General features: G+C 41.0%; 1 protein-coding gene across 2 annotated transcripts in view; it reads right to left on the reverse strand.

Annotated features, from left to right (window-relative positions):
- LOC138784472 (chloride channel protein D-like) overlaps nt 1-26,473 on the reverse strand; it is a 120,241-nt gene extending 93,768 nt beyond the window's left edge. For both annotated transcript variants that reach the window (XM_069960050.1, XM_069960052.1), the window contains exons 1-7: nt 26,389-26,473; nt 23,211-23,262; nt 13,134-13,292; nt 12,358-12,487; nt 11,219-11,299; nt 1,769-1,944; nt 1,348-1,440 (exon numbers count right to left, since the gene is read on the reverse strand). In XM_069960050.1, coding sequence (XP_069816151.1) covers nt 1,348-1,440; nt 1,769-1,944; nt 11,219-11,299; nt 12,358-12,487; nt 13,134-13,292; nt 23,211-23,262; nt 26,389-26,398 — 701 coding nt within the window. In that variant the 5' untranslated portion in view covers nt 26,399-26,473. The remainder of the gene's footprint in view (nt 1-1,347; nt 1,441-1,768; nt 1,945-11,218; nt 11,300-12,357; nt 12,488-13,133; nt 13,293-23,210; nt 23,263-26,388) is intronic.
- Between the last annotated feature and the right edge of the window lie 301 nt (nt 26,474-26,774).

Raw genomic sequence — 26,774 nt, forward strand, 5'->3', positions numbered from 1 at the left:
GCGCGGGGCTCCCCCGCTCCGGGCTGTGACAGGAGTGGAATGCGGCCTGGGAGATGGGGCAGCCCCGGCGTCCACCGCCCGCCGCCGCCGCCGCTGTTTCCACCTGGTGGCCCTGGACGCCGGGGCTGCCCCATCTCCCAGGCCGCATTTCAATCCTGTCACAGCCCGGAGCGGGGGAGCCCCGCGCACCACCAGTCCTCGCCGGCCCGGTTCACTGACAGCTGGCCGGATCCCTCTCAGGTCTGAATAGGATTTTTCTGCCCCGATTAGACCCCCCGATGCCCCATCATCCCCTCACCTCCTCTCTGCCCCCATCGCTCTCGGGTCCGGCAGCCGCAGGGGGGGACAGCATGCAGCAGACGCTGCTGTGCCCTGCTCCCCCTGCCATCAGCCTTACTCTCTCCATCTTCCCCCCGCAGCATCTCCAAGCCCGTTCCCCCACAGAACGCTGCTGAGCTGCTGCTGGGGGAAAGAAGGAGAGAGCTGCGGTGACTGGTGCCGGGACATTGCTGGGTGATAGCAATGTCCCGGCACCCAAAGCAAAAGTTTATTAAATTTCTCCCCCTCCGGCGTGGGGGCGGGGGGGGAGAGAGAGCTGCACACAGTTCTCCTGTCCACTCACTGTGCGGTCTCTCTCTCCTCCCCGGTTCTCGGGCTGGGACCTCAAGAAAATGGCGCCGCCACCCGCCCCATGTACTGTAGCTGTGTACTGCGCATGTCTATGCACATGCGCAGTACACAGTGACGGAGCCTCCAGTGAAGTGAACCAGACGGACTCCGTCGGTTCACTTCAATGATGTGGAGGTGCCGTATAGTGTCTGTGTGTGTGTCGTGAAATGACGTCACACACAGACACTATAAACATGGCAGCCCCCTGTGCAGCAATACATTTTAGAAAAAAATACTGAAACACTACATTAAAAAAAAAAAAAAAAACATCCTACAGACTTATTTATACTTATTACTTTTCATTAAAAAATTATCAAAAACGTGACACTGTCCCTTTAAGGCTATGATGTATGAACCCTATAGAGTCAGATTGCCTCATGTAACGCTACATAACGTGCCAACATTGCTACGACTGTGGTATGTTGGAACGTTGTTACATTGTTTTAGAAATTTGCTGTATTTGCTTTGAGACTTGAATCATTGTTCTCTCTATATTTTATGTGTTTGAAAACCTTCTAATAAACACAGATTTACCAAAAAAATAAAATTTGGTTAAAAAAAAACAGCTGTCTTACTAAGGTTGAAGCATAACACATTAGCACTAACATTATTCCAAGGACTGATATGTGAGCTTCACCTTCCCCCACCACAGAGGGCAAATAATTAGGTTGTACTTACTTATCTGCTGAATTTCTCAACCTTGGAAAGAAGGGAATATTTATCCGCAAGGTTTTAGACTTCAACTGGCTTACACCATATCCAGTCACCGCACTAAAATAATAAAGGCATTGTTATAGTAGAATTATTAAAACAAAACTAAGTGTCTCGTAAAGCATAACATGATTCCCATAGTAAACATAGGTGGCGTACTTTAAATATAGAGTTATGACCAGGTATATTTTCAAATTTCAGCTAAGATAGATTAATTATTTTAACATTTTAGGCACAAAAAATGTAATTATTATTAAAACTATACAGTTGTGCCAATGATACTGTATGTTATGAGTTCTCTTTTTAAAAAGAAAAGGCAGACGCCTTTTCTGTTTTGCGAAAGTCATGTGAACATAGCCATAATGTGTTAATAGACAACTCATTTTACCCTATATAGACCATTGGTGCTTCTGGTCCACAAAAGATTCCCGCTGCTACAGATAAGGCGCATGAGCAAAAAATTCCAATGAATGTTCTCAAGTTTAAGATGAGCCTCATTGATGAACCATTTAAATAGCCAATGACTTCAGGAGGGCCACTTGGTGATTCAGATGGACATAAAAACTGGAAAAGAATAAACTACTTAGAACAGACATAATCTACATTGAATGAACACAAGCAAAAAAATATTCAGAAATAATTTCATTTACACATTTATTTGACCTTCTATACAGTACCATGGCTAGGAACATATGGAAAGGAATTTCCAATATGTCTTCTTCCAAAGCCTTGGAATTTTAGAGTTTTGTAATCCGTCCATGGTTTTACATTAGTTTTCCATGCCAAAAATCAGTGAAAATCCAAAGCACTTTAAAATGTGGAAATTTGCATGCATTTTACTTATTTCTTGCTCTGAGGACTATGCAGGATTAGCGCAGCTACTTTCTTGCAAAAACAGCGCCACCTATATCCTTAAATTGTGTGTGTGTGGTATTACAGTCCAGTTTCATTCACTTTAATGAAACTCAGGTGCAAAACTGCACCCAAACTAAGGACAGGAGAGATAGTGTTTATGGAAAAAGGCGGACATGTTTTTCTAATGCTGGTGAACCCCTTTAATGAACAAATTAGGTTTTTTTTTAGAAATCACAAGTTAATACTGTAAAGATTAGCTTATACATGGTCCTTTTGGTTTTCTTATTTAACCCCTTAGCGAACCATGACGTACCTGGTACGTCATGGTGCCGTGGGGGGTGTTCAGGACCCCGCCGGGACCCCGCTCTGAACGGCACCGATCCCGGCTGCAATCTGCAGCCGGGCAGTGCCTCTATTAGCCGGTGTGGGTCCCGTTGCCGTGCCGGCTAATAAGGCACTTCAATGCAGCTGTCAAACCTAACAGCTGCATTGAAGTGCTTTATGCACAACATCCCTGGTGTCTAGTGGGATGGATCTCCCCCCCGCGATGCGATCGCCGGGGGGGGGGGGGGGATCCGTTATTCTGGCCGTCCCGGGCCTCAGCGTCGCACTGACGCTGATCCCGGCTCGGCAATAGATTGCTATGGCCTGCAACAGGCCATAGCAATCTATCACCGATATGATGGATCATTGCTGTGTATATACACAGCATTGATCTCTATGAGAGATCAGTGCTTTGTATATACAAGTCCCCCAGGGGGGCTTCTAGTTTATGTAAAAAAAAAAGTAAAAAAGTGTTTTTATTAATAAAAAATCCCCTCCCCTAATAAAAATCCAAATCACCCCCCTTTTCCCATTTTATAAAAATAAATTATTAAATAAACAAATAAATAAACATATTTAGTATCGCCGCGCGCGTAATCGCCCAAACTATTAATTAATTACATTTCTGATCTCGCACAGTAAACGGCTTCAGCGCAAAAAAATTCCAAAGTGCAAAATTGTGCATTTTTGGTCGCATCAAATCCAGAAAAATTTTTATAAAAAGTGATCAAAAAGTCGTATATGCGCAATCAAGGTACCAATAGAAAGAACACATCGTGGCGCAAAAAATTACACCTCACATGGCCCCATAGACTAAAGGATAAAAGTGCTATAAGCCTGGGAATGGAGTGATTTTAACCCCTTAACGACATCGGGCGTACCCATACGCCCCCGTTGCCTGGGCTTTAACGCAAACGGGCGTATGGGTACGCCCGATGTTTCCCCGATCGCTGCGTGTTCACACACAGCGGTCGGGGAAGATGGCCTGCTATAATGTATAGCAGGCCATCTTAGCTTCACGGCACGGGGGGTGGTTAACATCCCCCGTGCTTACGATCGCCGCTATAGGCTGATCAATTCAGATCAGCCAATAGCGGCGATCGGAACCTTCCCGGGTCATCGGTGACCCGATGACCCGTAAAAAAATGGCGGTCGGTGCTGTCCGCGGACGGCACCGACCGCCATTACTGTAAAAAGTAATGTTGATCGCCGTGCCACCGGCCCGATCGCCGTGAACGGCCGGCCGGCCGTTCACGGCGATCGGGCCGGTGGCACGGCGATCAGAGTCCCACAAAATAGTAAATACCTGCCCTGGACCCCTCAGCTAGAGAGCCGAGGGGTCCAGAGCAGGTATTTGTACATTACTCACCTGTCCCGGGCTCCTGATCGGCGTCTTCCGGGTTCGCGGCGTCCTCCGTCATTCCGTTCGGTCTTCGGGTCTTTCCGGCGGTCCTCGTCGTCTTCTTTCGGCTATTTCCGGCTCCAGCCTCGTCATTTTCCGGATTTTGCGCTCTGCTGCCCCCTAGCGGCTGATATGTGTAATACACTTATCAGCAGCTACAGGGATATTCAGAATATAAAAAAAAAATATTTTTTTTTCCCAAATTTTTTTTTTCTATTTTCCGCACCCTATCGCCGCTGAGTGTTGATCAGCATCGCACGAAAGTGCGCTGCTAATCAGCAACTCCTCCTTTTTGGCGTAGGGTGTTTTTTTTCTATATTCTACTGCCACGGTCTGCTTATAAGTGCCGCACATAAGTGCGGCATTTATCCGCAACTCCTTTGTTGGCGTAGGTTTTTTTTTTATACTTACTGTAAAAAAAACACGTAAAAAACACTACATTACACCACACTACATTGAATAAAGTTTGACACTACACCACTATATACCCCATATACCAATCCCCGTATAAAGATGGCCCCCAGGGTGTTTTCGGCGTCAGAGGGATACGTTATTATTGCCTCCGACACCGAAACAGCCAGTGAGGATGAATGGGGGGGATCGTTCTTTCCTCCATTCATCCTCATCATCCAGTGACGTGTCTGGGGGGTAGCGTAGCGTACGCTGCCCCCCAGACACGTCTTTTCCGCCAGTACCGTCCCAATAAGAGATGACGGTATGGCGTGAAATTCTACAAACTGTGTGAGCGTACCTCAGGGTACACTTACAGATTTAGGCTGGGTTCACACACTGTATACTTCAGGCAGTATTTGGTCCTCAAGTCAGGTCCTCATAGCAACCAAAACCAGGAGTGGATTGAAAACACAGAAAGGCTCTGTTCACACAATGTTGAAATTGAGTGGATGGCCGTTATATAACGGTAAATAACTGCCATTATTTCAATATAACAGCCGTTGTTTTAAAATAACAGCAAAAATTTGCCATTAAATGACGGCCATCCACTCAATTACAACATTATGTGAACATAGCCTTTCTGTGTTTTCAATCCACTCCTGGTTTTGGTTGCTATACAGCCTCACAAATACAGCCTCAAATATACATAGTGTGAACCCAGCCTTAGGGTACGTGCACACTGCGGAATGGAGAAGGATAACCCTTTGTGCATTCCGCAGCTGGCACCCGCCGGCGGACTGATGCGGGCGCATGTCTCTATCCGTGTCATAGACTCCATTCTATGCACGGGCGGAATCCGTCGTCCATCCAAAGAATGAACACGTTGGACGGAGAGCGGAATCCGCCCGTGCATAGAATGGAGTCTATGACACGTGTGGAGACGTGCGCCCGCATCAGTCCGCCGGCGGGTGCCAGCTGTGGAATGCACGAAGGGTTATCTGTCGCGATTCCGCAGTGTGCATGTACCCTTAGAGTGTATGAAGGAAGGGACACCCGAATCCAGCCCCCAGATGCCCCCAGATGCCCCCTCCCCCCCCATCCTCGGAGTTAATGGGGAGATCGTCCGGGAACTGATCTTCCCACTGCTGGATAAAGGTTACCACCTGTACGGGGATAACTTTTATACCAGCGCCCCCTCTTCCGGTCCCTCGCTGCCCGAGCTACTGTAGCTTGCGGCACGATCCGAACATATCAGAAGCAGTAATAGCGCCCTAATATTTAGCAGCCATGGAGCGGACCCAGCGCTTCTGGATATGAAGGACCCCGTATCGCACCAGGACAACATTCTCCAGGTGACGTCCCCCACACTGGAGAACAGGAGACCCCAGAAGAAGTGCAGAGTGTGGGGTAACAGGGGGATCAGGAAGGACACCATTTTCCAGTGTGACACCTGTCCTGATCCCCCCGGCCTCTGCATATTGGATCGCTCCAAGGCGCACCACACGTCACTGGGGTTCTACATTATCTAAATTCTGTCCCTTATTCCTATTTCAGGGGTCACGTTGATTCAGGGATTATTCTGATCGCCATTATGGAGTCAGGAAGGAATTTTTCCCCAGTGATGAGGCTACTGTCGTCTGCATTACGAGGGGTTTTTGCCTTCCTCTGGATCAACACAGGTTGAATTTGATGGACACCTGTCATTTTCAACCTTATAAACTAAAAATTGGCCTAATACCCCCAAATAAATTAGAATGGTCCCTTTTTCCCCAGCTAAATAGGTATGGCCGCCATTCCCATTAGAGGATGCCATGATGCAATTACAAAGCCTCTGTGCGGCCAGGACAGTAGAAACCCCCCACAAGTGACCCCATTCTGGAAACTACACCCCATAAGGAATCTAACAAGGGGGGCAGCGGGGATATGGCCCCCTGGTGACTGCCACATTTGGGACGTGAAAATGAAAAAAATTGTATTTTTTATTTTCTCGGCACATGTTCTACGTAAGTGCCCGTCACCAGTGGGGTCCATATGCTCACTGCACCCCTTGTTAGATTCCTTATGGGGTGTAGTTTCCAGAATGGGGTCACTTGTCGGGGGTTTCTACTGACCTGGCAGCACAGGAGCTTTGTAATTGCGACATGGCCTCCATCCTCCATTCCAGCCTCTAAATGGCGCTCTGTCCCTTTGGTGACTTGCCCTGTGCCCATATGGCACATTATGCCCACATGTGGGGTATTTTCGTACTCAGGGGACACTACCCTACACGTTTTGTGTTCATTTTCTTTTTTAACCCCTTGTGGAAATGGAAAAAAATCAAGGCTAGACCAACATTTAGTGTAATTTTTGTAAAATTTTTACTCTAAATTATTAATCTTGTCATGTTTTTTCATTTTCACAAGGGGTTAAAAGATAAAAAAAAACATTTAATGTGTAGAGCAATTTCCCCTGAGTACGGAAGTACCCCACATGTGGACATAAAGCGCCATGCGGGTGCAGGGTAAGCCTCCGAAGGGAAGAAGCGCCATTTGGTTTTTGAAGGCTGGATTTGGATGGAATGGATTTCGAGGGGCCATGTTGCATTCAAAAGGCCCCTGTGTTGCCAAGACAGTTGAAACCCCCCACAAGTGACCCCATTATGGAAACTGCACCCCTCAAGGAATGTAACAAGGGGTGTAGTGAGCATATGGACCCCACTGGTGACGGACACAAATGTGGAACAATGTGGCGTGAAAATGAAATATTACATTTTTTACACTATAATGTTGGTTTAGCCTTGAATATATCATTTTCACAAGGGGTTAAAAGAGGAGAAAAAAAACAAAATGTGTAGCGCAATTTCCCCCGAGTCCGTAAATACCCCACATGTGGACATAAAGCGCCATGTGGGCGCAGGGCAAGCCTCCGAAGGGAAGGAGCGCCATTTCGTTTTTGAAGGCTGGATTTGGATGGAATGGATTTTGAGGGGCCATGTTGCATTCAAAAGGCCTCTGTGTTGCCAAGACAGTTGAAACCCCCCACAAGTGACCCCATTATGGAAACTACACCCCTCAAGGAATGTAACAAGGGGTGTAGTGAGCATATGGACCCCACTGGTGACGGGCACAAATGTGGAACAATGTGGCGTGAAAATGAAATATTACATTTTTTACACTATAATGTTGGTTTAGCCTTGAATTTATCATTTTCACAAGGGGTTAAAAGAGAAAAAAACACACAATATATGTAGAGCAATTTCCCCCGAGTCCGTAAATACCCCACATGTAGACATAAAGCGTCATGTGGGCGCAGGGCAAGCCTCCGAAGGGAAGGAGCGCCATTTGGATTTTGGAAGTTGGATTTGGCTAGAATGGATGATGAACGCCATGTCGCATTTACAGAGCCCTCGTGCTGCCAAAACACTGGAAACCCCCCACAAGTGACCCCATTCTGGAAACTGCACCCCTCAAGGAATCTAACAAGGGGTGCAGTGAGGATATGAACCCCTTGATGACGGGCACATTTGTGCCATGAAAGTGAAAAAATGAAATTTTTCCCTTTCACGTCACATTGTTCCACATTTGTGCCCGTCACCAGTGGGGTCCATATGCTCACTGAACCCCTTGTTAGATTCCTTGAGGGGTGTAGTTTCCAGAATGGAATCACTTGTGGGGGGTTTCCAGTGTCTTGGCAGCACGAGGGCTCTGTAAATGCGACATGGCCCTTGAAATCCTTTTCAGTGAAATTCAGCTTCCAAAAGCCAATTGGCGCTCCTTCCCTTTGGAGGCTCGTCCTGCGCCCCCTTGGCACTTTATGTCCACATGTGGGGTATTTCTGTACTCGGGAGAAACTGCGCTACACATTTTTTGTCTTTTTTTGCCTCTTATCCCTTTAAGAAAATGAAAAATTGAAGGCTAGAACAACGTTTTAGTGTAAAAAATAAATTTTTCTTTTTTCACGCCATATTGTTCGGAAAATCTGTGAAGCACCTGTGGGGTCCAGATGCTCACCGCACCCCTTGTTACATTCCTTGAGGGGTGTAGTTTTCTAAATGGTGTCCCTTTAGGGGTGTTTTTTAGGTTTTGACACCCCAGAGCCTCTGCCAACCTGAAGTGGTACAGTCAAAAATGACCAAATATAACGGAGGCGTTGAAATTCACTAGGCGCTCCCTTATATCTGAGGCTTGTGGTTGCGTCAAATAGCGCAATAGGGTCACATATGGGGTATTTCTATAAACTGCAGAAACGGGGCAATAATTATTGGGGTGCATTTCTCTGGTAATAGGTTTATAATTATGAAAAATATTGGATTACAATAAAATCTCTGCACAGAAAATTAAAATTTTCAAATTCCTTACACACTTCGCTTTTATTTCTGTGACTCCCCTAAAGGGTTAAAACACTTTCTGGATGTGCTTTTGCAGAGTTTGGGGGGTGCAGTTTCTGAAATGGGGTGCTTTGTGGGGCTTTCTAACATACAGGCCCCTCAAATACACTTTAAACCTGAACAGGTCCCTAAAAATATCTGATTTTGAAATTTTACTGAAAATTTGGAAATTTGCTGCTAATGTTTTAAGCTTCCTATCGTCTAAAAAAAATGAAAGATAGTTTAATAAATGCCGCCAACATAAAGTAGACATGTTGCTAATGCTATTTAATATATAATTTATGTGGTATAACCACTTTCTGTATACGCAAAAAAGTTTCAAAGTTGGAAAAATGCATTTTTTCACATTTTTTCACATTATTTGGGTTTTTTTCATAAAGATTTGTTATGAGTATCGACTCCAATTTACCAGAAATGTAAAGTACAATATGTCACGAGAAAACAATCTCAGAATCAGCCGGATAGGTAAAAGCATCCCGAAGGTATTAATGACTAAAGTGACACTGGTCATATTCATAAAATTTGTCTCTGTCATTAAGGCCATTTCAGGCTCTGTCCTTAAGGGGTTAAGGAACATATATTTGTTAACAATGGTTTGAATTTTTTAAAAGCCATCACATAAAAGAAAAGTTATACATGTTACATATCGTTGTAATCATAACGACTTGTGGAACATGTATAACAAGTTAGTTTTACCATTGGGCAAATGGCGTAAATGCAAAACTCCCCGAAATCAAAACAAATTTGTTTTTTTTTTTCAATTTGACAGCGCAAATGATTTTTTTCCGGTTTCGCAGCATATTTTATGGAAAAATAATGCCTGTCATTGCAAAGTACAATTGGTTTCGCAAAAAATAAGTGCTCTCTAGGTGAAAAAATGCAAGTGCTATGAACTTTTAAACATAAAGTGGAAAAAGCAAAAGTGCAAAAACGAAAATTGGCTTTGACCTTAAGGGGTTAAAGAGGTTTCCCAAGATTAATGACATAGTTCAAAAAACATCCTGCTGTATTGCCAAAGCCTAGACAAACCCCCCTATATACTTATTTCTCTTGCTATGATACTGCGGCGCGATCGCGTCACTTACTAATCAGGACCCCCCCAGTGTGACTGTAGGGGTCCCAATCGCTTTCATGGACCGCCGGAGGTCTCTTACTTTCCTCAGTGCAGTACGATTGGTGCTCTGCTGATTGAGTCTGCCACAGACAGGCCCAATCAGCAGAGCGCCTATAGCACTGATCAATGCTATGCCTATGGCATAGCAATGATCAGTGTTTACAATCTAAAAATTGCATGTAAAAGTCCCCCAGGGGAACTTAAAATATGTTTAAAAAAAAAAGGAAAAATGTTTTTAAAAATGCCCCAAAGTCCCTCCCCCAATAAAGATTAAAATCACCCGCTATTCCATTATATAAATAAAACATATAAAAATAATTTAATAAATATACACATTATATACCGTTGCGCGCGTAATTGTCTGATCTATTAAAATATAACAATCATCATCCCGTACGGCAAATGGCGTAAACAAAAAGAGGGGGAAAAGTGCCAGGATTACCAATTTTTTGATACATTATATATGAAAAAAATAATAAAAAGTGATGAAAACGTCCGCTCTACACAAATATGGTATAAATAAAAACTAGGGATCATGGCACAGAAAATGACACCCCATACAGCCCTGTAGGTGAAAAACTAAAACCATTATAAGAGTCACAATAGGACCATTTTATTAATAATTAATTGCAAAAAAAAAAAAAAAGGATTTCATTAAAAAAAATATATTACATTAGAAAATCTGTGTAAACCTGCATATGGTTGTGTTCAGGTTGACCTATAGAATAATTATACCATGTCACTTTTACGTATAGTGCATTGCGTAGACACAAGAACCCTCTAAAAGGTACCATATTGCATTCTATTTTACAATTTCACAAATTTATATTTTTATAAATAATATTCTTGGGGTTCTGTCATACATGTTAAGGTAGAATGAAAGGTGTCATTACAAAGTACACATATTCCTGAAAAAACAAGCCCTTGCATAGCCCTGTAGATAGAAAAATGAAAATGCTAGAGCTCTTAGAAGGGTAGGAGGAAAAAAAGAAAACGCAAAAATGAAAATTTACTCGGTCCACTGGGTCATTTTGGGCTTGGACCTCAAAGGGTTAATAAAGGACATAGTTTTATGGGACTGGACCTGCCGTGGATCCCTTTCATTCATGCTTTGATACTAATCCAGTGAGTCCCTGGACATCAGTGCCACCGCCCGAACTCCAAGCATTGGATAGGGGTAGGTTCATACTAACATTCTGGCATTTTTTTTGGGTTGTAGCAGTTTTGTGATTTTTTTTGTGCATATAAAAAATATGTTTAATATAAATCCTGATTGAAATAATGGGTCATTTTCTTAAGATACAGTCCTTTTAGTCTTGGACCTAAACACCTAGTCTGTTAGTCAGTCAGCAATGACATTTTTCATTTGTAAAGCTTTACTTACCACAATTAGCCCAGATGCACAGATCATCATGGCAAAGCCAATGCCAAGTATAACAAGCCAAGTTCTGAAGAAATCGCCATGCTGGAAAATAATACATGATTACATTTTATAAGGGTATACATTTTTTTAATTATGTTTTCCTCATGCATAACAGAAATATTTAACAGTTTTATTCCCTGGGGTAAATCTGCTACATTTTATAGTGTTTATAGATTGTAAGCTCTCCAGGCAGGGTCCTCTTTTCCAATGTACCAGTCGACCATTTGCTTTTAATGTGTTTTGATCTTGTAATGTTCCTGTTTGTTAACCCCTATGACTTGTATAGCACTCTAGAGTTAATAGCACTTTACAAATAAATAAATAAATAAATAATAATAATAATAATAATAGTGTTGGTGTTTCTGGAATAACAGGGTACAGGGTACAAAGATCCACAGATCCACACATCCAATATTGCGTTTTTATATTCCACAATAGCTTCACAATACACTGTTTAGAATACCCTAGTGCTTAAAGTCTATCACTGTCACTTTAAAAAAAAAACCTTGACACAATGCATAACCTTGAAAGAAACTAAATAAATTCATCCATATCGCCAATCTGTTGGAGATTCGTCAAAGAACAGGGCACATATGTACACATCTGGTGGTACTGCAAGGTCATCCACCCCGTCTAGAATAGAGTAGCTGATGCTCTTAAAATCATCTTCCCTCACTTGCCTGACCTATCTATTTCTTTTTTTCCCCCAATTACTACCCACCTCCTGTAAACCCATTAACAATCCACTTTGGCTGCAACTTGCTTTTGCAGCTAAATCTCTTATCCCGCTTTATTGGAATTTTGGAACACCAAAATTCCAATGAATCTGGTCTTTATGGGTGGATTACCTTGCATTTCACCCAACTCCCTAATCTCATTATTGCAATCCCTATATAACCAACTCTACTTATATGGAACTCCCCTCCACATGCTTGACCCTGGGTCTACCAGAAAACCCACAAGCCCCAAAACCTTCCACCCATTCTCTCCCCCAAACCATCTATACTCCCTTAAAAATTACCCAAGTATGCTCGAGTTTCAAAAAGGAGTTCTAAACATCAGATTTAAATACTGGTCCATAATAAGAAGAAATCACTTACACTTATAAACTCTTCTACAAGTTCCCACTTCTTTTCAAACATTGATTCTATTAGTTGGTGCATTAAGAATCCAAGTACGCCCACGGCAATTCCTACTAATGCAAACATAACCCAGCGATCCCAGTCTGACCTATGGATAAAAATTAAGGTTAAGAATATATTCCAATAATAGCTCACTAAACTTCATTAACATGAGCAGTCAAGCTCATTCATACTTCAAAGTTTTATTATTTGTATAAATTACAAGTTTCTCTATTACATAGGCACACAAAAAAAACATTCAAAATGTCCTAGACACATCAAAAGTTTTGATTGGTTGGGATCTAGGTGTTTAGACCTCAAACAATTATTAGAACCAGTGGGGAGAAGCAATTGACCAGTTTTTGTAGACTTCAATAGAAGAGATAGGGAGATGTGGGGAAAAGCTGCTCAACCACAAACTTTTCCCCTCTAGTTCTAACAATTCTCGGGAGACTGAACACCCAGATTCGCACCAATCAAAACTTTTGATGTGTCTCTAGAACATGTGTCTAAAACAAAACTTTCATCTCAGGTAAAAATCATCACCACAGTGCCAAACACTAATAATCTGACCTTTCATGAATATAAGTATGCCTATGTAGTATAGCTGTTCAATAGTCCACATGAAAGTATTGACGCGATAAAGAAGTAGCTTCTCCTACTTAGCTTTTGCAAGACTGAAATGGTTACTGTAATAAGAAATTTACTATAATAGTGTAGGCACAGTCACCGGCTTTCTATAGTATCGATGTTACCTGCGGGGATTTTGTTTTATCCATGTTTTATAGACTTCACTGTGAGAAGGTAGATAGTCCAGACTTTCATGGTTTCCCGGAAGGACTTTCTTCACCTTAGGAGGCAGTCTGTGATTTCTTCCATCTTCCACATCTTCTGATTTTTCTGGCTGCTTTCTACTGGAAGACATAACGTTCTTAATTTCATATGCAACGCTATGCCCCAAAAAGATTACTGCTTGTCCTAATCTGTCTAGCAACAATAAAATAGCCAAGCAAGAAGGTCACCGCCCAGAAAAAAGATGACTGCAAAGCCTCAGTTGCCTAGACTGGTGTTCAGATGAATATCAGTCATGGGATAAACCAAACCTTAGGTCTTGCCCATTACAGGGATTGGCTACAACTGTTTTTTATTATACATTACACCACCCATTTTCTGTTCTATCCTGATCAGGGCTTTTATTGTAAAATAGGTATTAGTAAGATAATTGATAGTTTCTGTCAGATGTATCATTGATGTAGATGTTTTCAACAAACAATAGTATAAAAAACAAAGATATTACATGTTGCCCAAACATAAAAAGAGAAACAATGAATGTAGATTACATGCAGAGCCAGGACTATGGATAGGAAGAGAGCACTAAGGTGCTGTTTCTAGGTGACGTGTAAAAAATCCGACAGCACTATTTTTTAGTCTGCTCCAACAACAGAAAATACTATGTAGGTGTGAACCTATTCTTACATTTTACCTATACCCATACCATTATTTTGGTCATAGCATTTTGCACAAAATTACATATAATTTAAATTTAAAGTATCTTGAAAAATGAAGCTTCTACAATTTCATTAAATATGCAAAATAGCATAACATATGGAAATTGAAAGATATTAACCTGCTTTAATAAATGCAACAATATGTTATATTATGAACACATTAATTCATCAACCACTTCTTTTAATTTTTCATTTTTCATTTTTTTCCTCCATGCCTTCTCAAAATGTTAACTTTTATTTTTCCAGCTGCAGAGCCATATGAGGGCTTTTTAGTGGGACCAATTGTACTTTCTAACAACACTGATGCCTTTTATTTTGCTATTTTCTATCAGTGCCATGTTGGTTTTGATGGGACTTTTTAAATGGCTTTTTTAATTTTATTCTTATATATAATGTAAATTAGCAATTTGGGGGGTCGACTTTTTTCTTTTCATCTATGTCTATTACTTTACAAGACTAAAAATGTTACATTTTAATAATTTGGACAATTTCACATGCAGCAGTATCAAATATGTTATTTTTAAAAAAAAAAACATTTTATATTCATTTTTCATGTTAATTTTTTTCAATTTTTTTTTGTTATTTGAAAGATCTGATTTGAAAAGTCTGGCGATTCTAATGTATATTAGAGAAGGTTTTTTTTTCCTAAACTTTTTACATTTACTTCATACACTTTTTACTATTATATGCAATCACTGGATTGCTTATTCTCATCATTGCAATGCTATTATATTGCATCGATCAGTTACAAGCAGAGCCAAATCAGCCTATATCTGCCATTTTAGCTGATCAGCAACCCAGAATTGTGCTGTGGGGGTGCCAATTAACCACCAGACATTACGGCAGCCTTTTAAATGCTGGGATCGCTATGGATCGCAGTATTTAAAAGGTTATGTCAGGACGGGGCAGTTTAGGACAAGATACGACAGTGAGCCCTGACGCTGAACCCACCAACTGTATCTACCTACTTGCCTCAAACGGCCCTAGGCGGCCGTGGACAACCACATTGACGTTCCCTGCGCTGAATTTGTGCACACAGAACAAGACAAACAAACACAAAATGGGATAAGCTTATTCTTATGTTCCATGAAACATGGAACCTATGGTTGGGTAAGAGGTGAAGTAGACCATATCCACGACGCACAGCTATTTCATTACAGTGCCGTAAAGATTTAAATACTTTCCTCGCTCCCGGAACCATATTGATACATAATGAGGTGGTGATACAGTCCACTACACGGCTTACCACTTTGAAGGGTCTGTTTTTCACGGAACATGAGACTAAGGCCTTAGAAGGCACCTATTTATGTTATGGACAGTGAAGAATATATAAAATATGTCAAAATCAGAATAAAAGGTAAATTAATGGGATTGTCCAGGGTGGGGTTTTGTAGCTTAGTTGCATTAAAGTGAAAGGAGCTAAATTATAATACCACACACAACCTACAGACAGGTGTGGTGCTGTTTTTGTGAGAAATAAGCTGTGCTTTTTCTAAGCCTGGATAACCCCTTCAAATTATTAGCAAAGTTAATATTTTATTATATTTGGAAATGTCAGACACTGTAAACAAAAATATGCTTATATTTTGTGCATATAAAAAAATATCAGATGGGGAACTGGCAATGACTCGACATTGGTGCACAAACCAGAACTTTCTTTTTATTGTTCTCTTGTAGAGAGGTACAGATACCCAGTGGTTGCACAACAAACAAGTAACAATCTCTTCATCAGTATTTAAATACAGAAGGTTCCCTTGCAATGTCCCTGTAACATCAGGATCTGGGTATGGGGTAACGGGTTCCAGCACACATTTCTCATACAGAGTCCATTATTTGGATGGAAGAGTTTAAACAATCCACAGAAACAATCTATCCAACTCTACCACACCATACATACGTGAAATGCAGGGAGGCACCAGCACAGCATATTAACAAAGCTCCAGTAGGAAAATATTAAATCCAACTTTGATTTAGATTTTACATAAGATATGGTTTACACAGAAAACCTGGTGCCCATGCATTTCAGGCTCTTCTAGCATTTAGTCATGGTCTTAGTTACTTCCAATGAATCTTGTTACAAGAAAAATATTATTTGGTCATGACCATCTGCAACTTAAAACAAACATATGGCCTATGCATATAGCACCATTAAAGGGAACCAATCACCATGATTGTGCTGATTTGGTTCCCAGCAGCACAGTATAGATCACAAAGGGAAAAAGATGTTTTATTACATTGCATGAGGCCAGGAGAAGGGCAGCAACTAGCCATGTCGGCGGGGACTAGTCGACAATGACTAGTTGCGTCTCTCTGCCTGTCAGCGTGCTCTGCAGGGATGATTGACAGGCCATTAATGGGTCTCTCTGCCTGTCAATCATGTCTGCACTGCGTGCTGACAGCCAGAGAGCCATGACTAGTCATTGTCGACTAGTCCCCGCACAGACGACTAGTTGCCGCCCCTCTCCCACACGGCGTTGTATAACATCCTTTTCCCCTTTGTTATGCTACTACTGCAGTCACGGCTGATATGCTCTGTGAGCTGCACAGGAGATCTATACTGTGCTGCTAGGAACCATATCAGCACAATCATGCTGATTGGGTCCCTTTAAGAGTGTATTTCAGAGATTTTAAGTTGTCCCCTATTCATAGGAGGTAGCTCAACCACTGGGACCCCCGCTGAGCTTCAGAATGGAGAAGAAATGTTCTTGCAATGAAAGGATCCCATGTGTAGAGCCAGCACTTTTTTGTCTATGGAGAGGCACACGCTAATGCCCAGAAGCTTTGCTGAGTGCTGCTCAATGCATGCACCATTCTCTTCTGCTCTGGAGATCAGCGGGAGGCCGAGCAGGTGAAAAGTAGGCCACAAATCTAGTGACAGTTGAAAACATAGGGCTGCAGCAAGTGAGGCCTCCAAATGCTCCTCCGAAAGTAAACAGGGGTGCCATTCAGTTTGTCTGGGACAGCTTTGAAGGCGTCACTTTGCAGGGAGGTCAAAACTGGCAGAAAAAGAAGCCAGAGCAGAGCATAAGTTCACCATAAATCCTACAGTGGTCAATTCCGAAAGGATGAGAGCAGAGCAGGCCAGCTATTCAGATTTTATGTTGAAGAAGGCTCAACGGCACGTTCTTTTTAGGGGCAAAAAAATTTTTGTGGAGTTAGGGCGACCAGGCAGACTATTAGCCAAAATAATAAAAGCACAAGAAGAGAAATTTTATATTTCTTCCCTGAGGGCCAAGGATGGCTCATTAATTACAGAACCAAGAGGGATTAAAAATAGTGTATTAGAGCTTTTTTCAGAACTGTATGGGGGTGCAGCTTGAGAGGGGCTGCCCCCGTTCCATCCTGTCTCTGGGCACTACTAAAGCCTTTGACAGGGTGAAATGGGGGTTCCTCCAGAAAACCCTGGAGGCTTTTGATCTAGGCCAGAAGTTTATCTGCAGTTGCTAATGTGAGGGTTAATGATGTCCCTACAGAGTAGTTTTGATTAAATAAGGGGACCAGACAGGCGTATTCACTCTCACACCTGTTATTCACATTTTACTTGGAACCCCTAACAGTTTGGCTTAGACAAAAAGAGGAGGTGGTTGATTTGGGCTTGAGAGGTTCTGATGAGAAACTTTGTTGCTTGTGAAAGGTCAAGAATCCCCTATCCAGAATTCAATTAGTTTGATTAAAGAATACAGCTCTTACTCAGGCCTTCAAATAAATTGTGAGAAATCTGCTCTACTTCCACTAGATTGGTTACCAAAGGAAGACAATATGTGAATGAATGTAATCAGAGATGGTGAAAAAATGGAGTATTTGGGTTTTCAGGTCTCCCCCTCAGTCAAAAAATTTGTGGAGGTTAATCTTACCCCTTTACTGAGAAAGTTAAAGAGACTCTGTACCCGCAATCTGACCCCCCCCCCCCCCCCCCAAAAAAAAAAAAACTACTTGTACCTGCTTTTAATCCAAGATCTGTCCTGGGGTCCGTTCGGCAGGTGATGCAGTTATTGTCCTAAAAAACTACTTTTAAACTTGCAGCCCCGTGCCCAACAGGCGTATCTGTGCACTAACTTTGCACCAGCCCTCCGTCCCTCCTTCCCACCCTCTTCATCATTAGGAATGCCACTGGAACATTTTCTCCTGTGTGAACATTGCACAGGTGCCTTAACGATCCAGCCCATGTGCCGTGCTGACACAGCTGAGGAAAAGGAGACAATCTGCCTGGAGCATTCCTAACAATGAGGCGCGGAGGAGGGACAGAGAGGTTGTGCCAGCCTAATGCATACACAATCTAAGCCCCGGCCGTTGGGCATGGGGCTGCCAGTTTAAAAGTTGTTTTTTAGGACAATAGCTGCATCACCTGCCGAACGGACCCCAGGACAGATCTTGAATTAAAAGCAGCTATCCGAAGGTACAAGTGGTTTGGGGGGGTCAGATTGTGGGTACAGAGTCGCTTTAAAACTTAAAGTAGAAATATGGTCTAAGCCTCCAATCTCAATGGCGGATAGGATAGGAATAATAAAAATGGTAATTCTTCCCCAGGTGTTATATTTTCTTAATAGCTCCCCAATATGGATCCCAGAGAGGGTTTTTTTGTTAAAAAAAGACCTCCCTTTTGAATTTTTTGATTTGGGGTAGAAAAAAGCAAGAATTAAGTATGTACCATGGACGCAGTTATGGGGAAAGGGGGGGTCTTGCCTTGCCAGATTTCCAGCTCTATTTTCTTGCAATTGGAGCTCGGCATCTGGCGACGTGGAGAACCTCCCCAGTAGTTGAATAGATGGTGTCTAGTTCCAGAATAGAATATAAGGATGCTTTTCAGGCGGTGGAAGCAGGCTTTGGGAGTTTGCCCATCCTGTTCTCCTTATTAAGATTATAAACCAGAGTTTGGAAATCACTGAAAATACTTTGTAAAGTTTTCACATACACCCCAATTTGGGGGAACAGTAATTTAGAAGAGTTTTCTAAAATAATAGATGCACAGTTTTGGGTAAATCGAGGGGTCAACACGATTGGGCAAATATTATGAGATGGTCAGTTTGAGGAAATTAAAAAGGAATTTGGTATTTTCGATGCACAGATAATTTGTTTGTTTTTTTGCAGTTGAAGAATGCATATAGGAATACGGGGAATAAGGCAGTTTGGGACATTAGGTCGCATAATTTTTTAAATTTTATGTTAGAACACGCACATGGTAAAAAAACTGCCGACAATGAAGATCAGAAGATCTATAGAAGATCAGTTAGAGAAAGAGGTAGTTTACACTTGAATAGAATGAAGGACAAGTGGGAGGGGTATTTAGGTGCAATTTCGGAGATGGTATGGCATAAAATATCGGAGAATGTACAATTAATATGTCTGAAAGTAATGTATAAAGTCATTCAGATAAAATTTTTATATTGTTTATATATGTCCCCTCTTAAGCTGTCATGAGAATTCTAACTGCCCAAAGTGTGGGAGAGAAGAAGCTGACCTTCTCCATATGGTTTGGTCAAGTCCAAAAGTCCTACTCTTTTGACAGTCAATTAGATTGTAAATGGAAGAGACACTAAGGTGAGGTTGGGAGGTACTAATGTGGAGATGGTATTGGGAGGTTGTGTGGGCTCCTTTGGAAACAAGGTCTATGCAGTCAGGAAGGTACAGCTTGCGAGCAAATGGTTTCATGGGGAGGCCCCAGATCTGAAGGAATGGATGGCATTGGTGTGAAAAGTAAAATATTATGAGGAATGCTTAGCAAAAAGGGTATCTGCAAAGGCGTTACGTGAACACAGTAAGATATGGGCCAGCTGGAAAGATGATGAAAATCTTAATAACTGAATAACTGATTTTTTTTTCTTTGGTTTCACTGTCGCCCCAAGGGTGGAGGGAAGGAAAAACTGGAATGTATTGTAATGGATTTTTTTTTTTTTTTGAGTTGTTATTTTTATAGGGAAAAAATAAAGTTATAAAAAAAAATGTTGGTAGTTCAGAATGTGGTCATATGATGTGTTTCATCGAAAAAGACCAGAAGGACCAGAGCCTGAAATGTGCATTTTTTGTTTGTGAAACATGTTTTGTGGATTTTTAAATAAAAGCCAAATAAAAAACTTACCTGGAGAAACGCTGGAGGCTCAGAGGAGACGTTAGCTGTGACACACACACACATATACACACACATGGGGGAGGAGTGTGTTTGCGCCATCCTGTAGTTGGCCTTGGGCAACAGAGTGACTTGATTCACCCCTGAGGACTACCAATATAAAAGGATACACAGAGTTTACTGTAAATTAGGAAATGATTGTTTTGCTTTTGTATGTAACAAGAAATGCATGCATTTCTCACCTAAACCAGCCAGCTCACCTGATGAGCTATGTTTGGTAAGATGTACTGGCCGGAAATGCAAATAAAATAAAATTAAAAAAAACTGTAAAAAAGTATAAACATTTATTTAAAAAAAAATTATATATCTTACAGAACAACTACAAGGCATTTCCAGTTTTATGAAAAAAAAAAAAATTAAAGTAACAAAAGTTAAACCCCCCCATTATAATTTCCTACCCATATTGTTTCATTAATCAAAGTAACTTCCAGGGACCCCTCTAAATTTGAATGAATAACAAATTGAGAAAAGTATATCCTTCTTTCACTGAGAACGATAAAACATGAACTCCATGGGCATGGGACGCTCTATGCTGTACTCCCGGCAACTGCCCCCCCTCCCCAACCTCCCCGATACACTTTGTTTTATTTTATTCCAGATTAAGTCATAGGTAGCAAGGCCAGACATCTAAGTGTAGTATCAAATGAAAGCTATTCAATAAAATGTTTTTTGGTTCTGGTTCATACATTGGGGTTAGAAACATAGAAGATTGTCATCAGGAAAAGACCACCTGGTCCATCTAGTCTTCCCTTCTTTAATTACTTTCCTATTTTCCTAGGATAGATATATGTTTATCCCAGGTATGTTTAAATTATGCTATTGTAGATTTACCAACCACATCTGCTGGAAGTTTGCTCCAAGCATCTAAAGTAATATTTTCTCACTTTGCTTCTGATCTTTCCCCCAACTAACCTCTCACTCTGTCCTCTTCAGTTTTTTTTTTTTAAAAAAAAACACTTCCCTCCTGAACCTTATTTAGTCCTTTAACATATTTAAAGGTTTCAATCATGTCCCCCTTTCTCTTCTTTCCTCCAGACTATACAGGGTTCTATACTATCCATATGCCCTAATAGAGCATATGGACATTGGCCATGTCCATAAAACAACCCATTTATTACAGCACTGATGCATTTTAGCTGTGAAATTAGTTATATCTGGGTATGTTTTTTTCAGCTCTGTTTAAAATGACTTCCGTCATGTTGACGTCATTTAGCAGCCTTGCCTCCCCTTAGTGCAATGACTGGTGTTTGTACATTATTCTAGTTTGAGGTTACTAATTGCCCTTTGGGTGCGACTTAATTGAAAAGTCCATTGAATTTAATAGTAAAAACTGAGAAAGAACGATAACAAAAAAACTGTGAGTGAACAACTAATAAAAAACGACCGCTGTTTGCAAAAGACGTCCCAAAATAATGATCATATTAATTATTTTACCGTCCGCGGTAAAAACGTCCGTTATTCAATGCATTGTGCGCATTGGACATCCGTCTTCCCATTGACTTCAATGCATTGCCATTGCAGTCAGTTAAATAGCGGCAAAATCGTCCGCCTTTTCTCTATTTTTGACATTGTGTGAACATAGCCTATTTCTGTCCGTTACGTTATCATTAAAGTAACATTAACATCCAAGATATTGGGCAGGTGTTCTATAGTCCTATTCTTATCTGTATAATATGCAGGTGCCCATACTGTAATTTATTCCATGCAGTATGTAAACCCATTTTGGCTACATTCCCAGTAGAATCCTTTTGATGCACATTACTAGGAATGAGGGGATTTACAGCGCTGGTGAAGTTCTTTGTTACACTCGGCCATCAGCTTGTCAGTCGGCTGCTTTTAAACTCTGTGCCACTCTGTACCGCTCCATTCTGGGGGCCTAAAAAATCTGGGTGCATCCTGGGAAATGTTTCCAAGGACTGCATCCAGCCTTTCCAGGCACCCAGAGCGGAGTGGCACGGAGGCAGCCATTTGACAAGCTGATGGCTGAGCGGAGCGAAGCACTTCGCTTTGCCAGCACTGTAAATTTGCTCATCCCTACACATTATTACACATGAATCTTAAATATTTCCATCTGATATCCACTGACTTCAGGCTAAAAAGGATAAACAAATACTGTACTACATCATACATTGTTACTCTAAATATAGCCCAACATGTAACATTCCCCTTTCCTTCACTGTAGATGGGGTTGTCTGAGGCTAGGCTCACAATGTGTTTGTGGTTAAAGAAGTCCTCTAAGGTAAAACAATTGATAGCGTATTCACAGGATAGGCTATCAATAGTTGATTGGTGAAGTGCGAACACCCGACTCTCCTGCCGATCAGCTGTTCAGTGCCCATACTACCCAGTTCAGTGTCTGCACTACACAGTGAGAACTGAGCCTGAAGCAGTTGGCTCTGTTCCCTGTGTAGCAGCGCCAACAGGCTCCTATCATAGTTAAAAGAAGTCGAGGCTGCAGTACCCCGACACCACTTCTACACAGGGGAAAGAGACAAATGATTTTGACTCTGTTCTCACTTTAGTGTTGGCATAAAACTGCTGATTGGCAGGGGATATGGATGTCGGCGTTATATGATCCCGTTTTATACTTTTAAAGACCATAAAAATATAAAAGTTAAAAGGATGCTAAAAAGCAGATGACGCTGTATGCCACACAGCAATATCTGTTTCCCATTGACTTACATTATAAAAAAAAAAAAATGCATTGCAACGTGTACATGTTATTTTACTGATTATAATAGTATAGTACAATAAGACTTTGTATACAGCAAACTTAAATAATAAAACAGAAAGAGTGAAGTGTGAACAAAAATTCAATGTGAACTGAAAAAAAAAACAATGGATGATTTAATAGGCAAGTAATTTTTCCTTTTATACTTTTACTTTATTTTTTTCAATTTTTACTTCTAGTCATAATTAAAAGTACATTTTTATTTTGAATGTGTTTTTACCCTGTGAGATGCCTTTACTTCATTCTACAACCTTGCTGAGCTATATAATTTATGAATGTAGTTTTAGCTTCTAAATGTAATCAGTTGTGAAATACAATAATTCACATATAATATTACTGTTGATTGACAAAACCAGGGCAGATGTTACTGACAGTAATGGGAGAAACCAGCCAGAGAAGAACATAGAGAGAAAATGCTCATTTACTTTTATCAATACTACTATAGATATAGTATCTGACTATTACTTACTGGGGGGATGAGTAGGAGTCCTTTTTTCGACTACGTCCAGACCTCCAATAAACTGCAGGGAGAAAAATAGTTCAGCATTCCATGATTCCTAACAGGTGATTTAGCAATGGAAACACAATAGGAGACTGATCAAACCGTTATCTGTTGAAATCTACTCTTCAAAGCATTCAAAAGAGGTATCCTAACAATGACAACTAGAGATGAGGGAATTACAGTAGGAATGAAGCAAAGCTCTTCGTTTTTATCTGCATTCTGCTTCTCCCAGTTTCCCAGGATGGGATCCATCTTTTCCCAGCACCTGGGGAGGAACGGCAGGGAGCGGAGCAGACTTCAAAGCCTGCAGCCTGATGAGCAAAATCCCTATAGAAACGACGCAAATCGCTTTGTTTCTACTGTAAATTTGCTCATCTCTAATGACAACCCATTCTGCACATAGAAAAAGAATTAGGAGTTTTGACTGTAAGTTTAGAAACAAGTGACAAGGTAAATAAGATCATTGGGTCCATCACAAGGTGCATAGATGAACACAGTGCAGTGAGGTTATAGAACTCTCTGCCAAAAGAAGTGGTCATGGTGAACTCAATAAAAAAGTTCAAAAGGGAAATTTCTCTTTAAAATTAGGAAAATTGGCAACTACCTTATTGGGTATTTTGTGCCTTCCACTGGATCAAGACTACAGAGTGATGGCCTGAAATTGATGAATGAATGAATGGATGGTTGCATTTTTTCCTGACCTTTTATACTTAAGGAGGACCTGTCACCCCCACTAGAGCTCCTCATACTTACTTGATCGCGCCGCTGAGATGAGTCCGACGCTCATAGAGAATGAATGGTGAGTCCGACGCTCCATTCATTCTCTATGAGCGTTGGACTCATCTCAGCGGCGCAATCAAGTATGAGGGGCTCTAGGGGGGGTCGGGAGCCTGTCACCCCGGCACCAGGGGTGACACTTCCTCTTTAACCATGTTGCAATTTTACCACTTGCCTCAGCAACATGTATTTACGGGTAACAAGAGTCTAAAGGTCCATTTACACAGAAAGATTATCTGATAGATTATCTGTCATATATTTGAAGTAAAAGACAGGAATGGGTTTGAAAAGAGGAGGCTTTCCTTTATGACCTGATCTCTGTTTATAGTCTGTTTCTGGCTTTGGCTTCAAATCTTTAGCAGATAATCTGTCAGACAATCTTTTTGTGTAAATGGATCCTAAGACCCGGCACTACTGGTCCCAGAGATAATGCCTTCACTTGCCATGAATGAATGAAACACTGCTTACTACGCTCAGGTGGTGCAACTCCTTCAAGTACAGCAGTAAGGGCCCTATTACATCAAAAGATGTCTGACAGATTATTTGACAGATTTTTTCAGCCAAAGCCAGGAATGGACTATAAACAGAAAACAGGTGGTAAAGATAAGACTGAGATTTCTCCTCTTTTCCAATCCACTTCTAGCTTTGGCTGAAAAAATCTGTTAGACATCTTTTGGTGTAATAAGGACTTTAGTCTAACATAATAAACAAGAAGAAAGAGACGGGCACTCACCAGCTTGCGTGAAGTGTTTCCTTTATTCCATATCTTGGTTGAAAACATAAAACGCTGGGAGAGGGAGCATGGTCTTGGCGTCGAGACCATACTCCCTCTTCCAGCGTTGTATGTTTTTAACCAAGATATGGAATAAAGGAAACACTTCACACAAGCTGGTGAGTGCCCGTCTCTTTCTTCTTGTTTATTATGTATTTAAGGGGTTGTCTCAACTGAACTCTCCCACGAGATATAAATCTATTAGCCAGTGATGACATAAACAGTATTCAGCATTATACAGGTATAAGAACACTGTAGTTGATAGTATATTAAAAAATCTAACTGCACTGGTGGGGAAAAATCTCTGGGCACATATGCGTGACTGGAACTATTAGATTAGCATTACAGACCTGATCTCTAAATTCTGTGTGGATTACTTTTTCTGTCCTTATTTTTTATTTTAGAGGGATACCATACTGAATATCAGTAGAGCAAAACATTTCTATTCATTTTATGGATAAGAAACAATTTTCAAAAAGCATAGTGTAGGTATGGAAAGAGCTTGGAGTTTGAAGCTCCATATGTTACCTCAAATTAGAACACTACATGGACACACAGGAGGAGATTTATCAAACGTGGTGTAGAGTGAAACTGGCTCAGTTGCCCCTAGCAACCAATCAGATTCCGCCTTTCATTTTTCCAAAGAGTCTGTGAGGAATAAAAAGTGGAATCTGATTGGTTGCTAGGGGCAACTGAGCCAGTTTCACTTTACACCATGTTTGATAAATCTACCCCATAGTTCTCAAAAATAGAAGGGTTGAGCATTCGATGCATTGTACAATCTGTTAGTTCACATTAACATTGCCCATTTTTAGTGATGTTTTTTGTATCTCTGTTTCATTGTATTACCTCTTAATATTGGTATGTATTCAAACAAAACAGACCTACTGTCCAGAACTGTGTCCTACGCACTCCCACCTATGATTACATATAACACAGCAGAATGTCACCAATGCTCCCTGCATCCAGCCTTGCCTCCATAGCAAACATAAAAGCAAAGCCAGTTACGTAATGGCTGCCCGTGCAGAGTAGCCACGTGGAGTAGTCATGTGGAGTTAAACATACACAGGAAGGATATGGGGTTGCCAAGAAAAAGGGCCCAGATAGAGCACTAAATGTGTGCCTCTGCCTTATCCGCAATTGACACACAACTCAACTCCAGAAAACCCTTTAAATGCCAATGCAGGTGTTAACAGATCTGATGTTTTTTTTCTGTAACTGCTTTCATACCTACAACCAGCAAGGTCATACTATAAGTAATAAAGGAAAAAAATGTACAAACATCTCTCAAAAACTAAACTTTCTAAAAAGATTGCACAATCTACACACAGAAAAGTACAGTATACAATATTATCTATAGGTTTTATAATGGATGCAGGTAGTTATCTTTATAGCAGACATTAAATAACTTTGTAAAATTTGTTTACCATGAAAAGAGAAGCATACGTGTAATAAATCTTACTAGATCTTTTAGGTGAATCTGCAACATATATAACTGCACACTTAGCAATATTACACGGCTGAGCAATATGTATAATTACTCTGCATAGTAGAAAAGGTTATAAAGTGTCACTATATAGGATACTAGATTGTTACCTGAGAACATGGTGTATAGGATCAATTACAAAGACCCTTTAGTTCCTTGCAAGGTGAGGTCCAGGAAGAAAGCAACATAGGGAAGCCCACTCTTTTATACCGTCAAGAGTTTTACCGGCTAAGAAATAACTAAGTTTCATTCTGTCTTGTGTATAGTCATAACAGTAGCCAGACCAAAGCACAGGCACTTATCTATCACTCCCCTCCCCTGCATAGGGAAGCACAATACACTGCATTCTACCTCTGTATCTTGGAGACTTTATGTAATTTAACATTGCTTATTGTCTTTCATTGCTAGATTTATCTTTTACTATACGTTTAACATATAGTTTTAAGGGGGTTAAAATGGATGAAAAAATTGTGTGCAATCCATTTGGATCCGTTTT

This window comes from Dendropsophus ebraccatus, chromosome 2 (genome assembly GCF_027789765.1).
Source record: "Dendropsophus ebraccatus isolate aDenEbr1 chromosome 2, aDenEbr1.pat, whole genome shotgun sequence".
Classification (NCBI taxonomy): Eukaryota; Metazoa; Chordata; class Amphibia; order Anura; family Hylidae; genus Dendropsophus; species Dendropsophus ebraccatus.